The 19,657-nt window shown below is 41.8% G+C and overlaps 1 protein-coding gene across 4 annotated transcripts in view; it reads right to left on the bottom strand.

Moving 5' to 3' along the window:
* The window catches only part of prpsap2 (phosphoribosyl pyrophosphate synthetase-associated protein 2), a 40,122-nt gene that overhangs the window by 6,286 nt on the left and 14,179 nt on the right, over positions 1-19,657 (bottom strand). For all 4 annotated transcript variants that reach the window (XM_012970479.2, XM_012970480.2, XM_012970478.3 and 1 more), the window contains 6 exon segments: positions 10,698-10,750; positions 9,896-9,962; positions 7,219-7,391; positions 6,436-6,551; positions 3,025-3,080; positions 1,259-1,410 (listed from right to left, as the gene is read on the bottom strand). In XM_012970479.2, coding sequence (XP_012825933.1) covers positions 1,259-1,410; positions 3,025-3,080; positions 6,436-6,551; positions 7,219-7,391; positions 9,896-9,962; positions 10,698-10,750 — 617 coding nt within the window.

Below are 19,657 nucleotides of genomic sequence, written 5' to 3'. Positions count from 1 at the left end.
ACCCCCAGGAACATGTATTATGCTTGTGTTGCTCCCCAAGTCTTTTTACATTTGAACATGGCTCACAGGTAAAAAAAAAAAAAAGGTTGGGGATCCCTGTTCTACAGCCATGGCAGTGCTTTAAAGTCTGTTCATCCGGCGGCACAGGGTTATTTGGACTAAAACAGGTGTGGTCTCTTTAAGGATGCATTCATTGGCTGTACTTGTACTTGGCTGTAACACACGTAAAGATGTGCTTACTGGGTAAGGTGCCAGTTTGGTCACCCCTGTGCCGAGCCAAAATAGGGAGTCCTGTTTGTTTGTTGGGCTCAGGATTGATTACCCTTGCATTTTGGTTGGGATGGACTAAAGTAACCCTAAATATGTTATAGCTCAAAGGCTTACAATCTGCTTGCTGTTTGGATATCTGGCAGAGAACATACACAGAGCAATAAGCTCCCGACTAACACCATAGTTAACAGCCTACCTGTATATCCTGTAAATGAGGTGCTTCCCATACAGGGACTCTATAGTCTCCCCACCATGATCACAACGTGCCAATAGCAGATACATACAATAATTCAGACACGCAGAACTCACAGGTAGAAGCGTGCTACTGGCACCCCTGGCAGAGTTCCAACACTTAACCCCCCGAGGATTATGATGAAATGCTGAGTGAGGAGGCAGCAATCCCTGCAGATGTCACTGTTTAACTATAGTGTTACATGTGCTTGGAAGGACAGGCTTGGGCTATAACGTACATCAGCACTAAAGCAGCCCAGCATTACTACCTGTAAGAGCCCATGACGAATGGTGGGATTGCCCATAAAGCATCTGTGTTGAGATCTCAATTAACTGGTGCACATTGCTTTACTGAGTGCCATATAAATGTGTATGGTTATTGCAATTCAAAGGCCTGGGAAAAACAAGGAACAAGCAAAGCCATCTGTGATCAGTTCCGTAACAGGCAGTTTCAAGTTCATCCATTTAGGTTTTTCCGTTATAGATCACGGTATTTGTGATTCCGGAGTCCTCTCATGGGGAACTATGGAAATAAACACCTAGGCCAAACAGGAATTACACAAGAACTGAACTTGATGGGCATCCTAAATAACTTTATCAATGTATATACTGAGGAAGTTTCCCCATAGGGTGGGAGTAGATTCTATAATCTACTCCCACCCTATGGGGAAACTTCCTCAGTTTTTTGGGATTTGGTTCATGTCTAAGGATGAGCTTGTGAATGTAGGCACGAATGCTATCGTGGGTTATTACTTACAGGGAATTTCCAATGACGGATGCATGGCAGCGCCAATATTTTTGACTACTGGGGGTGAATGCCGTCCGTCCACCATATCAGATTCTGCATCCTGAGCTTCTCCGTGGATCACAGCGAGTCCCAGCCGTAACCGCTCGGCAAAGGACTGTGCTCTGTAATAAGGAATATTAAGCTTTGACAATTCTGCACTTTCTTATTTGTGGCAATAGTTTGAGGGAAGTTCTTTCCTGTTTTAGCGCAATAAAGCAGATAAGGCCCCGATACATAATGGCCTACACAGAACCCTTTCCTCAATCCAACTGAACACCCACAGAACCTACATAGAACCCTTTCCTCAATCCAACTGAACACCCACAGAACCTACACAGAACCCTTTCCTCAATCCAACTGAACACCCACAGAACATACACAGAACCCTTTCCTCAATCCAACGGAACACCCACAGAACCTACACAGAACCATTTCCTCCATGCAACTTAACACCCATGGGTTGTATTGGATCCCCAACTCCGTGCCAGGCCTAAACACTCCGCATTAGTGCCCAAACTCCTAGGTATAAATGGAGACAAATCCCACCAGTGTATTAGCACCTACAGTGAAACAATATTAAAGGGTTGGTTCACCTTTAAGTTAACTTTTAGTATGTTATAGAATGGCCAATTCTAAGCAACTTTTCAACTGGTCTTTATTATTTATAATTTTTGAATTATTTGCCTTCTTCTTCTAACTCTTTGCAGCGTTCAAACGGGGGTCACTGACCCCAACAGCCAAAATACTATTGCTTTGTGAAACTACAGTTTAATTGTTATTGCTAGTTTTAGCACTTATTTTCCTATTCAAGTCGTCTCCTATTCAAATACTAGTCTTTTGTTTAAACCACACCCTGGTTGCTAAGGTAATTTGAATAGCTGCCGAAACGCAAAACTGGAGAGTTGCTCTACATCATATTAAAGGTTTATTCAAAGGTGAACAACCCTTTTAATAGGGATGCACCGAATCCACTATTTTAAGATCTGGCTGAACCCTAAAAGATTAGGCCGAATACCAAACTGAAGGGTTAAAGACATCCGTGCAAAGCACGTGGTGAAAAACTTTCAACATCTGTGTTTATGTGACAAAAATCAGATGATTCTAAGAATCTGGTTTGGCCAGATGCAAGGATTCGGCTGAATCCCAGATTTGGTGCATCCCTATATATTAATAATATGAAAAGCCTTGGTTTGGGAATAGGATGTTGGACTAGGAGGCATTTGCGTACTTCTGGTAAAATAGTCCGTCTCTGTAATACGGACCATTCCAGAAGTGTCCTATATGTTCTAAGTGGATATCCAGTGGGAAAGGGGATATCCAATGGGAAACTGTTCAGGTAGCAGTAAAGCAGCTCTCAGGATTTGTTAAGCATAAAACAAACAAATGACATGTTCTGCATAGCTAAAACAAAGAATACTTGTCTGGCACAAATATTAGCACAGCTAGAACACGACAGGTTCGAGAGAGAGTGTAACCTGTAATTAGCAGGTCGCCACAGTAATGACATGAATACTGTAACTGGGCCCCAATCCTTTGAGGTACATCCGGGTGCAAAACAAACTGACAATTCCCTGGTGTCGGTTACTAAAGCTGAAAATGGCAAATACCACCCTGGGGCAAACAAACAACACAAATCGCAACCTGTCATCCTTGAGTGCTGCAAAGAGCCTTAACTATTCAGCTACTAGCGGATGATTCTTCTTGAGACTGCTTGCCTGGCTGAATTTCCTGCTCACCTTTTTGCCGATGATGGAGATTTGGCAACTATCACTGCGTTTCTGTAATCGGGAATCTGTAGAAAATAAAATATTATTTCTTCTCTGTCAATGGCTTCCTGCTACACGAGACAATTGAAATTCTTGGTATTGTGAGAGTTAACAGGATGTGATCAACATAGGCACGTTAGCTGCCAAAATGTAAATACAGAACAGGTATGTGAAAAGCTTTATGGCTCTGTGCTTGGGTGAATGCGGGTACCAAATATAATAGAAAATGGACCCCAGCAGGAGAATGGGCCAGTGACATGGATGTATTTTGCAGCACAACAACATTAAATACTAAGGACACAGAAAATAAGTTGTTTTAGGTGTAGCCTTGCAACTGGCCGACCTTGCAAAATTAACAGGTTAATTGCAACCCAGTTCTTTAGTGAGAAATGCGATAGGGCTGCAAGTTGCCAGCTCAGGCATTTAAAATGCATGGCTTCCTATATCTGTTCTGTAATTACGATGCAGAAAGATCATCTGTCAGGTTGCTTCACATTTTGTGTTTGAGGCGGCCGATGCGGCACTGTCAGACAGTGGCATAAGTATGTGTGGCCTGCCAAGTGATGAGAGTGCTCACAATAACAGAATGCAAGGTGCGGTGTTTCAGATGTGCATCTTTCCGTTGTGAAACCAATAAAGCTTTGTGTTCTGTCTTAGCTATTATAGGTTGGGGGTTCACATGCCCTGCTTACAAGCCTATTATATGTTTTAGTTACCCTTTATGGTCACTATGGCCCATAAGCAAATCTAAGAGGAAGAATGATTCTGCACTTGGCACCAACAAGCAGAGATGGGTTATAAGGGTTGTGCCAATGCCCTATCAACATGGGAAACAAAATATGTTGATCTGCAGTCTGGACCCTTCAAGGTTACGGGCACAGAACAAGATAAAGGAGGGTACCCAGACTAAACACTGTGCTGCAGGATTATTTGGGTGTTCTTTACATTAAGTAAACACAGAACTTTGGGAAAATAGATTTGGAATTGAATTATGATGGTGTGACCTTCCCACACAGATACAACACAGGAGGAATGTGAGCAAAGAGAGAAACAGAGGAATATTAGCTACAGTGGAGGAAATAATTATTTGACCCCTCACTGATTTTGTAAGTTTGTCCAATGACAAAGAAATGAAAAGTCTCAGAACAGTATCATTTCAATGGTAGGTTTATTTTAACAGTGGCAGATAGCACATCAAAAGGAAAATCGAAAAAATAACTTTAAATAAAAGATAGCAACTGATTTGCATTTCATTGAGTGAAATAAGTTTTTGAACCCTCTAACAAAAAAAGACTTAATACTTAGTGGAAAAACCCTTGTTTGCAAGCACAGAGGTCAAACGTTTCTTGTAATTGATGACCAAGTTTGCGCACATTTTAGGAGGAATGTTGGTCCACTCCTCTTTGCAGATCATCTCTAAATCCCTAAGGTTACGAGGCTGTCTCTGTGCAACTCTGAGCTTGAGCTCCCTCCATAGGTTTTCTATTGGATTAAGGTCCGGAGACTGACTAGGCCACTCCATGACCTTAACGTGCTTCTTCTTGAGCCACTCCTTTGTTGCCTTTGCTGTATGTTTTGGGTCATTGTCGTGCTGGAACACCCATCCACGACCCATTTTCAGTTTCCTGGCAGAGGGAAGGAGGTTGTCGTTAAGGATTTCACGATACATGGCTCCGTCCATTTTCCCGTTAATGCGAATAAGTTGTCCTGTGCCCTTAGCAGAAAAACACCCCCAAAGCAAAATGTTTCCACCCCCATGCTTGACGGTGGGGACGGTGTTTTGGGGGTCATAGGCAGCATTTTTCTTCCTCCAAACACAGCGAGTTGAGTTAATGCCAAAGAGCTCTATTTTGGTCTCATCAGACCACAGCACCTTCTCCCAGTCACTCACAGAATCATTCAGGTGTTCATTGGCAAACTTCAGACGGGCCTGCACATGTGCCTTCTTGAGCAGGGGGACCTTGCGAGCCCTGCAGGATTGTAATCCATTGCGGTGTAATGTGTTTCCAATGGTTTTCTTGGTGACTGTGGTCCCTGCAAATTTGAGGTCATTAACTAACTCCTCCCGTGTAGTTCTAGGATGTAGTTTTTCACCTTTCTCAGAATCATTGACAGCCCACGAGGTGAGATCTTGCGTGGAGCCCCAGAGCGAGGTCGATTGATGGTCATTTTGTGCTCCTTCCATTTTTGAACAATTGCACCAACAGTTGTCACCTTCTCTCCCAGCTTCTTGCTAATGGTTTTGTAGCCCATTCCAGCCTTGTGCAGGTCTACAATTTTGTCTCTGACATCCTTGGACAGCTCTTTGGTCTTTCCCATGTTGGAGAGTTTGGAGTCTGCTTGATTGATTGATTCTGTGGACAGGTGTCTTTTATACAGGTGACTAGTTAAGACAGGTGTCCTTAATGAGGTTGACTAATTGAGTAGAAGTGTCTAACCACTCTGTGGGAGCCAGAACTCTTAATGGTTGGTAGGGGTTCAAAAACTTATTTCACTCAATGAAATGCAAATCAGTTGCTATCTTTTATTTAAAGTTATTTTTTCGATTTTCCTTTTGATGTGCTATCTGCCACTGTTAAAATAAACCTACCATTGAAATGATACTGTTCTGAGACTTTTCATTTCTTTGTCATTGGACAAACTTACAAAATCAGTGAGGGGTCAAATAATTATTTCCTCCACTGTATGAGCAGAGCACAGGCAAGGAACCTTCCTTTACACTCACAGAGCAATGGCCCAAATCAGACTACAGTTCTGTATTATTTCGGCTGTATTTTTCCATAGCCCTAGAGGTGGGATTGTGCTTTGGACCCTTTACACTGAGCATTTCTGTGGTGAAATATCTCATTTTTCTGTGTGTATGTTAATGATGTACAAGTTGGGCCAAAATTAGTGCGGCAACAAATGGGTTCAGACCGATATACTGCCTCCAGGGTTAGGTTATGGGTCAAACTTCTAGCAAGGCTCCCTCCCCAATCATGCCATATGGCCCTACCCTGCCCTCACCAGTGATACTGCCCCTGCAGAACAGAGAGATACTTAGTAGCAGCTACTTGTCATGGCTACTAAACGCCAGAAAATATTGTGTCAAGACTAAGAATACCGAGAATTGCCTCACATAGAGATGATTATAAGTAAATGATCAGCATTGTCTATTTTAGTAGCCATGATAAGTAGATGTTACTAGTATCTCTGTGTTTCTTCACCCTAAAGCCCAGCAGAGAAGCTGACAATTAGGGCCCGCTGTAACAAAATTTGATAGATACAGCAAAAAGGTATACGTTTCATATAGACCTATGGTCGGAATATGAATGGGCTGCACCACTTTAGTTTCAAGAATTGAATCAGTAACTACCAGACACTCCCCATTCGAAGACTCACCTCTTCCTGAATATACTGTAAGAGGAACGGAGATGCTCTAAGGTTATCCACAGGAATGTTGAAGAACCCCTGAATTTCTTTTTGATGCAAGTCCATGGTGATAAAGTGAGTTAATCCTTTGGAACAAAAGGACAATCCAGAAGTAAGATTAGCTGTGGGGTCCTTAACACTGGCTTCTGAGTTCTGCCCAAAGGCAGCTCATATGCTACACTAACAGAGAGCACCTACAAAACTAAACTTGCTATTTCTAAAAAAAAAAAAAAAAAGTCTAGAACCCAGAAATAACTAGAAATGGACCAGCAGTTTGTTATGGAAAAGGGCCCTTTAACATATAATTTGGTTCCCTTGCCAAGCTTCATGCTCTTGGCAGGTTAAACCTCCTAGAAGGAGATCTTGGTAACTCCCCTACAGAACTGTAATGAGATGCTGATATGCAAAGGCTTATTGCACTATGATTCTATACTGCAGTATTCTCAGTCCCAGTGTATTCAGTGATGTAAAAGAATTACAGTTATATTGGCACTCACTGGACTCCAATTCTATTGTAACCTTAAAAATAACTCAAATGAAAGCCCAAGGGTATTTGTACCTGCACTGAATACATAGTTAAAGGGAAAACATACCCTATTTAGGTATTATCTTCAATTTATATTGCAATTAAAGCAATGGAAGGAATATCCTTCTGCAAGGGATATACCATTACTGTAACTGGTTCTATAATATGCTACTCCCATAGGCTACTTCTTGGCTGGTAGCTGATTCCTTGCAACAAGTCTACCTTACCAGCTTTGCACATCATGGAGGCTAATAACTTGGACACAATGGAGCCTCTTTTCCTCATCTTGCACTGCTTGCTGTAGGGGAAGTAAGGGATGACGCCACTAATGGTCTTAGCACACGACGTCCGGCACGCGTACACCATGATTAGCAGCTCCATGATTGTGGTGTTCACATCCCTGGAAACATCGGAGAGACCCAACTGGAACGCTGTTTCGCTTTCCCATGTACAAGTGCTACTTACACTATTGCCTCTATATACCAACATTATATTCAGCAAATAACTGACATGACAGGTCCATTCTCAAGGCTGCTTAACTTCTTGCCCGTGGCCTGTCACGTTATTGGTCTGCCTGCCACGCAGTAAGCACAGATCTGCCATGGCTTCTACCACTTCTGCTCTGGCACAAGAACCTTATGAAGAACATGTTTATGTCAGTTTATTGCCAGACTGCGGCGGCCCTCTGGTTACAATGCTGCATGCATCCAAATAAAGTGACAGATTCACAAAACATCTTGGCAATGGACCCTTAATAATTCCACGGTCATGTATAAAGAGAGTTGTAATTTAAAGGAGCACTAAAGCTAACAAAGAATGGGCTATAAAGTGCTAAAACCCATAGCCACCCCAGCCCTTTAGCAGGGAAGATCTGTGCCTCTGAATAAGATGCCCCCAGGAGCCCCCCCATCTTCTTTTCTGCTGATTCCCAGCAAGTGCTTTGGGCTGCTGTCACTTACCTGAGCTTAGGGACCATACTATACTGTATATATATATATATATATATATATATATATATATATATATATATATAATATTACATTCACAAAACTGATCAGTAATTAATTCACATTGCATGGCACAAAATGAATTAATAACCAACCCTATAGCACCAGCTTCTATGTCAGATGCAGCCTCACTTTCTGTTGATGCTTTGATAATTTCCCATAACCCCTTAGGTCAGCTTCTCAACAGCAGCCCAGAGCAAACTGAGCATGTGCAGTGCCACTGACAATCAAATATGCCCTTATAAGATAGGGAGCTGCTGGGGACAACTTTAAAGGCCTGGATAGGGCTGCTGAACCTCTGCAGTCATATTATTTTAGGCTTTAGTTCTCCTTTAAATCAACAAACCCCAAAGTTGTATATGAGCAAAGGAAGTATGCCCTTTTTCTAAGGAAAACAAAATAGAAATATCTACAACTGAAGCTGTGACAGCTATCACTATTTTCAATTGCAATAAACTCTATGAATTAAGCACCTCAGACTTGCCATTGCTCCTAGGCGCAGGACTTCCCTGCACTCTCTCTTTAGATCACTATTTACACAATAGGAAGAGATGCCATTATGACACCCCCCCCCCCCCCCACAGTAATATAGATAATTATTAGATATCAACAAGATATTCTATGCCTATATAAAGACACAAGGCCACAGTCCAAGAGCTTCTATACAGGTCATAGAAAATCAAGTTGACTTCCAAGCCCAAGTGGGTGGTTCTTTATTATGACACACAAGTTTTAATGAACCATGATTATAAAATACCTAAAGTTAAACTTAATGGACAAGCAAACCCAAAATATAATTTTTTGCCTAATAAAAGAAAACATAATTCTAAGATACTTTGAAATATACATTCATTCCAATTTTGCAACGGATTTTGACTTATTTGTATATATAACTGCTATTAGAAGTAGTGTTTGCCAGTCCTTTTCTATTCTCTGCCCCGGTGGCTCTGGCATTTGAAACAATGTAACACAATTTAACAATGTAACACTGCCCTTTGCAACATTGTAAAAAGTAACAACCCGGAGTTCAGCAAATGCTGCTTTCTATAGCAATTACATTTACAAATAACTTTTAAAGCGCTAAAAAAATTCAATAAATTCGCATTGGGAAGTTGCATGGAATTATTGCTTAAGAAATTTTCTTTTATTAGGCAAAAACTTACTTTTAGGGTTAACATACGTCCTATAGGTGAAGCACCTCTTTAACACTGAGAGTGCCAGAACACCTGAAAATCCCCCTGTTTGCCACTGCCCTTACAATAAATTCAGCTTATTTCTGTTTGGCTGCTGTTACAGGACTGGGGAGGGGGAATTTCCTGGTTTGTCGTTCCTCAATGAGTAATACAATCTTGTGACCGGTAGGAACCACAAAACCTAAAAGACTCTGCCCCAGTCTTGCTAAAACCACTCAAGAACTGACTAGGTTAAAGAGCTGTATCTCAACTAGAGCTGGTAGCTAAGTAAGAATGAATATTATCCTCTGGCACTAATAGGGCTTCCCAATACAGCACACATTGTCTTTTGCATAGATATATTTTTACACAACCCTGAGGCACTAGGCTCACTTGCTAAAATAAGAAATATTTGGCTAGGCAAATATACATGATTTTGTTTGTACGACAGGTTCAGTAAATCTACTACTAACGCTGAAACTGCACAGCATAAAAGTAGCCGTGATCTACTGGTATAAATACAATGCACCTTCCTAGATTTTAGCATCTGAAACTGCCCTTCTCCCCCCTCTGTCCTTCATCTATCTGTACAGGGTGTCACACAAGTGTGAATTAGTGCAACAGGATGAACCGATGGAATTGGCACGGGCACACAGGACACAGGCCCTCTGTTTACACTAAATAGAAAAAAAGTGAGCCGGGCTTCACATGAGACGATTACTCACTTGGAAACTGTCTGGATGATGAAAACGTCCTTTCCGCGTACGGACTCCTGAATCTGAACTCGGGTTTCTGGGAGAAGGGACAAAAAAAAAAATCTATATTTAAATTTGTATTGTAAAAACAGCAATACTAAGTTCAACTGTACTCATAAATCTTGGAGTAACTAGAAAAGCTTATGAAAACACAAATGTTTTCATATATAGTTAAACATAGTACAGATACAGGATTTCCTGTACAAGATGTTTAAATTTGGTCTCTCTCCTTTCTGCTCCACATTATATGTTTACTTCATGGTCTCTCTGACTGCCCTGACCACTGCCACGTTTACTGCCTGGCCTACACATCCCCCCCCCCAATGAACAACTGCCCCCTTTTCTTTCTGCTTTACCATTCTACTACTTTATTTGCTGTACTCAGTAAACCACATGCACTCTGCCCCACTAACCCCCTACCCTCTCTTCTCAGCTACAAAACTTCATGACCAGTTCCTTTCTACTCCAATCATCTGTGCTCAATATACCTATACCCTCTCCACCCTGCTCCACTATCCTCCTATTGCCACCTACCTGCTCCACTATCTCCCCAACCCCAACTGAACATTCTCTCTCTTTTAGCAGAAAACCAATGCCTTCCTATAAGCTAAATCTACCAGACTTTAGCCAAAAAATACACAGTACAGGTATAGGATATGTTATTCAGAAACCCTTTATCCAGAAAGCCCATCTCCCATAGAATCCAGTTGAATCAAATAATTCAAATATTTTAAAAGTTTGGTAAAAAGCAAACTCTTGGCTGAAGACTTACCACGATTTGGCTCCTGATACACTTGCACCTTACCAAGTTCCACCCCCAGCCGCCTGTAACAAGAAAGGAAAGAGGCAGCTCAGTAACAGACGAGAAGTAGATCAGCAAAAGAGAAGATGTGCATTAAAGGTGCATAAAGGGTGCATTAAGAGGTGTGCCTGCGTATATAGGCTCAAACGACCTGAATACTGACCTGAACCAGCTTGCAATGTGCAGATTCCAGTGTTGGAGAATTTCACCAAATGTATAGCTGTATAGATCACTGATTGATTGTACAGATCACGGATTGTACAGATCACGGATTGTACAGGTCACGGATTGTCCAGATCACGGATTTACCCCCTAGCCATTGGTTCAGGCCTGCAGTAGTCAATTTTGGGCACTAGTGGATACTAGGATATGAAGGCCATAGGCACTTAAGGTAGCCTTTAACTTTGGGTTATCTGATCCACCTACCAGCTGAAGATGTTCACAGGAGTATCTGTAGGTGCCTGATGGTCCCTAGAAGAGCATTTGGGAAGTAGTTGGCCAACCAGCATATGCAATGAGCCACTACCAATGCAGTTCCATAATCTGGCCCTGACTAAATGCATGCCATTTGCTCATAATCAGATGTAAGTAATTTAAAACACCATCTAGTGGTTAGGCAGCACATATAGACTTTGCATAATCTAGGCTGGGGTCAGAGAGAGAATGGGAGAAGGCTGCCTGTGTTAAAAAGCCTAGCCTTAAAAATTGGCAGCACTTGTACTAATGTGGCAGAAACATCTAAAAACACCTAAAAAAATTGCCTAGAAGTGACTTGGTGTTGACATGCACAACTTACTGGAAAGTCAGTATTAAACCAACTGTTATCCACAGTACAACCATATTGGGGGTTTCTGCACTGTGTGAGGCTCTTTAACTAATTTTTGGTTTCGGAGTTCCCCTTTAAATACGGCATGACAGCACTTCGGTTGATAGCTTCCTAAGCAAATGGCCCCCCTGAATCCAAACCCTGTATCTGGCAAGGCAGAAGGATATTTATCTCTTTATGACCTTCCCGCACAGATAAACTTTTGGGAGCCACACATCTGACCCTAGAAGATTTTGTTGCAACATATCACTGTATGGAGGGACTCCGCAACTCCTATCGCTACTACTTATGGAATGTTATTTCTTTTCTAATATTACTCAAAACGTACCCCCTTCCCATAAATAAACCTAGTGCACAGACAGATAGCATGCAACATCATGGTTGGAAGCATGGGGCTGGCAGTTAACCTTCGGCACTGGAGGTGTGAGCAATGCCATTTCAGGTAGCTACAAACCTATCACATACCTAGGACTTTAACCCTACCCGGACACAACAATCTGGTATGCGCTGCCAACTAGATCTGCACTCGGGAGTCAGGCAGAACTGGTGCCCTACTCCCTCTCTGTTCCAAAGTCCTTAAACAGAACTACAGTTTGTACAAGGCAATCATTATACTAGGAATCCTTATACCATGTGTCATTGGCTTATGGAAATGTTCCTACATGAACACACATGGATATTCCTGTTGCAGGGATTTCCTTCACCAAACTACTTATTCTGCCTACAGAGCAAACCCTCCCTGGCATGACTGTTTTGTTATTCGGAGTCCATAATCTGAGCACCGTTTATCTAAATAATCTTTTGCAAGAACCAAACGTGGAGTCCTTTCTATTTCCCCCTTATATATAGTAAAAAAGAAAAAAAAAAAACAGGGGAAGTGAGGCACATGCATTGGGTTGGTTATGTGAACTATAGTGACCCCTAGATAACAGCTCAGGGTTCTCTTTTTTCTATTAATGTAAGGCTTAACCCTTAAGCTGCCACAACAAGCGTATACAAGAAGAACCTGCCGACACAGTTAACACAAATATATAGTGGGTTTTGTGACAATAACACTGGCCCTGATCCATGAACAGCACAAAATATCTTACTGGTTGCTATGGGTTACTGGACTGAAATAAACTCTGCCCACATCACTATGTAAGCCTTATAAAGGACTTTGCATGGTTTTAAAAGATGTCTTATTTTTGTGCATTGTAAAGGGGAACTACAGCCAAAAATGGCATCCATTATTTGGAACCCTGTTATCCTGAATGTAAGTCCATCCGTTATCCAGAAAGTAAGATAATCATTCTCATTTTTTAAAAATTATTTTCTTTTTCTCTGTAATAATAAAACAGTACCTGTACTTGATCCCAACTAAGATATAATTACCCCTTATTGGGGGCAGAACAGCCCTATTGGGTTTATTTAATGGTTAAATGATTCCCTTTTCTCTGTAATAATAAAACGGTACCTGTACTTGATCCCAACTAAGATATAATTACCCCTTATTGGGGGCAGAACAGCCCTATTGGGTTTATTTCATGGTTAAATGATTCCCTTTTCTCTGTAATAATAAAACAGTACCTGTACTTGATCCCAACTAAGATATAATTACCCCTTATTGGGGGCAGAACAGCCCTATTGGGTTTATTTCATGGTTAAATGATTCCCTTTTCTCTGTAATAATAAAACAGTACCTGTACTTGATCCCAACTAAGATATAATTACCACTTATTGGGGGCAGAACAGCCCTATTGGGTTTATTTAATGGTTAAATGATTCCCTTTTCTCTGTAATAATAAAACAGTACCTGTACTTGATCCCAACTAAGATATAATTAATCCTTATTGGAGGCAAAACAATTCTATTTAATGTTTAAATTATTTTTTAGCAGACTTTAAGATTAAATTACGGCACGATCCCTTACCAGGAAAACGCTGGGTCCCAAGCATTCCAGATGATATACTGGGAAGTTGCACTGAATTACCTTTTCTTTTATTATACAGGTATAGGACCCATTATCCAGAATGCTTGGCACCTGGTGTTCTCCAGATAAGGGGTCTTTCCGTAATTTGGATCTCCATACTTTGTCTACTAAAAAAATCACTAAACATTAATTAAACCCAATAGGATTGTTTTGCCTCCACTAACGATTAACTATATCTTAATTGGGTACTTGACAAGGGCCCCGGGGTTTTCTGGATAAGGGGTCTTTCCGTAATTTGGATCTCGATACCTTAAGTCTACTAAAAAAAAAAACAAAAAAAAAAACAATAAACATTAATAATACCCAATAGAATTCTTTTGCATCCAATAAGAATTAATGATATCTTAATTGGAATCAAGTACAAGTTACAGGTATGGGACCCGTTATCCAGAATGCTTGGGACCTGGGGTTTTCTGGATAAGGGGTCTTTCTGTATTTGGGATCTCCTACCTTAAGCTAAAAAAAATTATATAAACAGTAATTAAGCCCAATAGGATTGTTTTGGCTTCAATAAGGATTCATTATATCTTGATTGGAATGAAGTACAAGCTTCTGTTTTATTATTAGAGAAAAAGGAAACCATTATTAAAAATGTGAATTATTTGATTAAAATGGAGTCTATGGGACCCATTCAGAACTTTCTGGATAATGGGTTTCCGGATAAGGGGTCTGATACCTGTACTGTTATTATTACTGAAAAAAAAACAATTTAAAAATCTGAATTATTTGATTAAAATGGCATCTCTGGAGACAGCTTTCCCATAACTCAGAGCTTTCTGGAAAACAGATCATATACCTGTATAATTAACAGTATTGGATAGAGATCCCCTTTAAATAATATTGCCACAAACTATAGAGCTGGCACTAATGGTCTTACAATACAGCAAAATTCTGCGTTTTTATTGGCCAGTTACTGGCTAAAAGTAAAGCTACTTTGGAACGGCCTGTGCATTTCCGTGTGCTGAACCCGTGGGTGTTTAACTGCACGCAGCATTAAATTACTTTATGAATGCAAAACTGTTACACTTTATTGCCTCTTTAAAAATAGCACCCAAAGAACGTAGAGAAGACTTTCCTGGGTTACTTTTACGACTCCTCCATCGGCCGATGCTGCTTGCATCTTTCTTACATGTCTGGCATATTACTAACAGCTGAACTTAGCCTTTAAAAATCATTTTCTCAGAAAAAAAAAAAAGAAAACCGCTAAGAGGAAAATGGATATTTACATCCAGAGGTGCATAAATCTCAACTTGTTTTACTTACAGCCTGGGGAATGAAGATTGTATTTCTAGCTATGGAGTCAATATAAAAAGCAACCGGTTATGTAACACAGGCGGCTCATCCAGCTTCACCCTAACAGGTTAATTTTGGAAGGCAAAAAAAAGTAACAAGAAAGAAAAAACACATAAAAACTGGAATTTTAACGAGTATGCGCAGGAATAAGTAAGTGGAATCTGATTCACATTTCCAGCCAATGGGGGATGGAAGAGAAGAGAGACTGCCTGTCTGGCTGCCCCCAGATACCACTAAGGGAACTGGCCTGATGCCCTTTATCCTGAAACGGAGTTCTACAGGGTTTTCCCCTTCTGTGTATCCCACACTATAGGAAAAGCCTCAGCTTGTTACATTATAAATATACTCATAATATTCACTCTGTACAATGGGACAAAACACTCAACTGCACCCCCCCCCCCCATTCACTTATATGGCCACCAACTGCAGGCCAGGGTTCAGACTGACTGCCACATTTCCAAGCAACAAACTGCTGACAAGCAAATGCACTGGGGGGGGGGGGGGGGCAATTAGGAGCAGGGACAAACAATGCAGAGGTAACAGAAAGGAGGGTGTCTCCTAGCAGTGCCTAAACAGGGTAACATCAACATGTAACAATGCGCTTTTCTGTGCCGTGGAAACAACATGCAACTGCTTAAAGGGGAAGTGGTTGCTTTATTTTAACTCTTTGGGCAGGTCATGACTGCACACACGGACGGACGGACGGGACTGGTTTAAGCACGAGGAAGTCTACTAAATCACCCAGAGGTTGTATGAAGCCTCAGTATGTGTGTCATTTAGAAAATCCCATTGGGGGAAGATTATAGCAAGAAACAAACCAGGAGTCGTCCTTTCTTATGGGTTATGGGATCGCTTATAGCCAGGTACATTCTTCTGGCAAATGTGCAGTATATAAATGTCACCCCATTAACCCAGTTTTGTGTTTGAAACCCAGAGGACTGTATTTATTTTTTCATCATTATATAGACTAATATATTCTAAATAAATATTCTACAATCTTTATAGTACACAATAGGCATTTTCTGTAAATTATATTTTTAGAAATGGTGCTCGGTGATGTAATTTTTGTCACATGACTCACTGAAACTTGTGTGTTATAATCAGGGTCGGACTGGGGTGTGAAGGGCCCACCGACCCAGGGGCCCTGCAGGCGCGTCCTCTCACCACACCCCCTAACCCCCCTCGCAGGGCCCCCACTCAACGTCCTCTCCCGAGCGCATACATTTGATGCGTCAGGGGAGGAGCGTCGGCAAAGGGTAGCGTCTGGACCGCCGGGGCGCACTAGAGCCGGGGCCCAGTCCGACCCTGGTTATAATAAACCATGTGCCCCATGTTGTAAATATAAGGATGTCACCTTGGAGTTCCATGACCTGTAAAAAAAAACAGCATTTGGCCTTTGCCACTTCCGCTTTGGGCCTTTATATGGTCATGGAACTCCTCAGTGACAAATAATATCCTTATATTTTACAGTAGGCACTACATTAATTAAATATGCAGCCATTAGTATATTTACTTTTACTTCTTCTTTAAAGGGATATCACCACTGCCAGGCACTGCCTTGGGTGCTATCAGTACTCATGGGGCACCACACTACCAAGAGAACAGTAATAAGCCGGGGCCTCCTGGATGGTGGCCCCTTCCAACAGCATCCCTCTGCCACAGGGCCCTTAACTACAGTACCCTGCGATGGTAGCCCTCGCCATTGGCATACTGTCAAAGTAGCATCAATAGTAGGATTTGGGCATTAAAGGAACAGTTCAGTGTAAAAATTAAACTGGGTAAAATGGATAGACAGCGCAAAATAAAATATATTTTCAATATAGTTAGGCAAAAATGTAATCTAAAAAGGATGGAGCAGGCAGATGTCTAACATAATGGCCAGAACACTACTTCCTGCTTTACAGCTCTCTAAGCTGTTAGCATTCAGTAACCAATCAGTGACTTGAGGGGGGCATATGGGAGATAACTGTTCAGTTAGTTTGCATTTGAATCTTATAAACTAACTATGTCCCATGTGCCACCCCAAGTCACTGACTAACTAAGAGGTTAGAGCAGTGATCCCCAACCAGTGGCTCAGGGGGCAACATGTTGCTCCCCAACCCCTTGGATGTTGCTCTCAGTGCCCCCAAACCAGGTACCGTATATACTCGAGTATAAGCCGACCCGAATATAAGCCGAGGTACCTAATTTTACCTAAGAAAACTGGAAAAGCCTATTGAGTCGAGTATAAGCCTAGGGTTATTCAATCATTAAATCAATTTCAGAGCATGATTATTGAGACTGACGCGCGGAAGCCAATTTGATATATTTACACTCATTGTGCATATGTGTGTGTGTGTGTGTGTGTGTGTGTGTGTGTGTGTGTGTGTGTGTGTGTGTGTGTGTGTGTGTGTGTGTGTGTATATATATATATACATATACACATATATACACAATCAGGGGAATCTTAAATAGTCACATTCAGTATGTATACACTTATGGGGAAGGGACACTGGTGCTAGATACAGGGGATGGTCGTTATAATTAATACTATTGTAGGGTTAATTTTTCAGCAGCAGCCTATGAGCTGCAATAGTGCCTGATCAGAAAGGTCTGGATAACTGCCCTCTCAGAACAATGGCATGGCACCCACCCAATGAGCAGCAAATCTTGATGGTGGTAATTGCTCAGTATAGCATTGTCTTTTAGGGCTCTGGCACATGGGAATATTAGTGGCTGTACTAATAGGATGAGGGAAAAGCAAGGGGTGCAGAGCTGGTGTGCCCCACACTAATCCCCACATGCCCAAGCACTGACCTGATTAAGGGTTGGCAAGAGGCTCAGGCTCATGGTCCTCCCACTTCCAGCCTCCTCTTCATCATCATCCAGATCCAGCAGAAGCTCCCCACCAGGGCCGCGGCTTAGCCCACATCCGAGCACCAGGTTAAACATCTCTATTCCAGCGTCGGCCAAAGGCAGAGAGGCACAAGACACGGTCGCAGGCAGCACAGAGCCCCGATCCTCCAGAACTAGGACCCACACTATCACCTCCCCTCGTGGGTAGCGATCCAATCGCATGGCCAGCTCCAGGCTTTCCTGTAGCTGCAGCCCGGCCTGGTGGGGAGAGGGCCCGGCGGGGCAAGAGCCAGACCAGGGTCCGCGGCGGGAGAAAGGAGCCCAGTGCAGGTCACAGAGCAGGTGGCCCCGGGTCTCTGCTCCCATCCCGCAGCGATCCTCCAGCACTAGGACCCACACTATCACCTCCGCCGAGTACACGGGGGGATGCGGCTGCATCGTGGGTGCCGCACTGAGCTACTGTATTCAGCAATAGCAAGGTGAGGTGGATGCTGGAGGAAAAACTTATCTAGACGCTCAGGTGTAAGTATTGAAATGCTGCAAATCTAGGCAGGATAGATGGCATGATCATTAAATGTGCGGCTGCGGCGTGCACTCGATGCCAGTATTCACTCGATGCCAGTATTCACTCGAGTATAAGCCGAGCATGAGTTTTTAAGCACATTTTTCGTGCTGAAAAACTCGGCTTATACTCGAGTATATACGGTAGTTATTTTTGAATTCCTGACTCGGTGGCAAGTTTTTTTGAATAGAATAAGGGTTTGCGCACAAAAAATAATACAGGCACAGCGGTAGTATTAAAAGAATATAGTATTTTATTCAAGGATTCCCCTTGAGAAAGGCTCTTTGCCGAAACGTTGGTGTAATTCTCATCCTTTGGCAAGTGTATCCGCTAACCTGTGTGACTTCTTTTGCTTATGCACATTTTTTGGTAGGTATTAAAACTGGCTGCTGTTAAATTTCTGTATACTATATAAAAGACTATATTCTTTTAATACTACCACTGTGCCTGTATTATTTTTTGTGTGCAAACCCTTATTCTATTCAAAATTACTGTTTTTGGTGCCCTATATGGGGTACTGCTTTTGGGGTTTATTTTTTTAGTGTGCATAGAGGCTGCCTAATAGCCAATCTTAGCCCTTATTTGGTTGATTTGGTGATTGTGACTCACGAGTAAGGTTGGGGACCCCTGGGTTAGAGAGCTGAAGCATGAAGTAGAGTTCTGGTTATTATGTTAGACATTTGCCAACTTCAGCCTTTATAGATAATAATGGTGCCTACCGTAAATGCAATAATCACCGACCGCATAATCAAGTAAGCACCACATAAGCGCTTCCCCAGCACCGTGCACGCATGCCGGCGGGACCTTGTCTGTCGGGGGTGGGGGGGTGCTACCGTATATACCCGAGTATAAGCCGAGAGTCCCTTTTTCAGCACTTTTTTGGTGTTGAAAAACTCTGCTTATACTCGAGTATATACGGTATATTAGAAATATTTTTTATTTTGCACAGTCTATCTATTTTATCCGGTTTCATTTTTGCACTGAACTGTTCCTTTAAAGTGAAGGTGCGGTATAACAATCCAGGATATTCCCTTATATGCTGATAGCCATACAAAAGAACTGTCACTTATAAAGAAAAAAAATAAAAATCCCCTACTGAAGTCACTGGTTAAACCAGTACATATATTATAGGTCATTGTTTGCACTGCACTACTGCCACAAAGCAGGGTTGTGTAGAAAAACATGAATGGTTAATTTATGTGTCACTTCAAGCTTATATGTATGAGAAACAAAGAATAATGAGAACTATTTGTGGAAAAAAGTGTAAGTGAGATCCACCACAGTGTAAAAGCATGTTTATATTAATAACAGCTCCACTTTAAGAAATGCACTTTCTATTCTATTTAGAGAGCTGTATGACAGGTATGGCAGGTTACCAGACTGCTCAGGAGCCCATCTAGCCATAAGCTCATTGGTGACCTCTGCCCAGCTAATTATATGTA

Source organism: Xenopus tropicalis, chromosome 9 (genome assembly GCF_000004195.4).
Source record: "Xenopus tropicalis strain Nigerian chromosome 9, UCB_Xtro_10.0, whole genome shotgun sequence".
NCBI classification, from domain to species: Eukaryota; Metazoa; Chordata; class Amphibia; order Anura; family Pipidae; genus Xenopus; species Xenopus tropicalis.
This window is presented reverse-complemented; position numbering and strand designations above follow the sequence as displayed.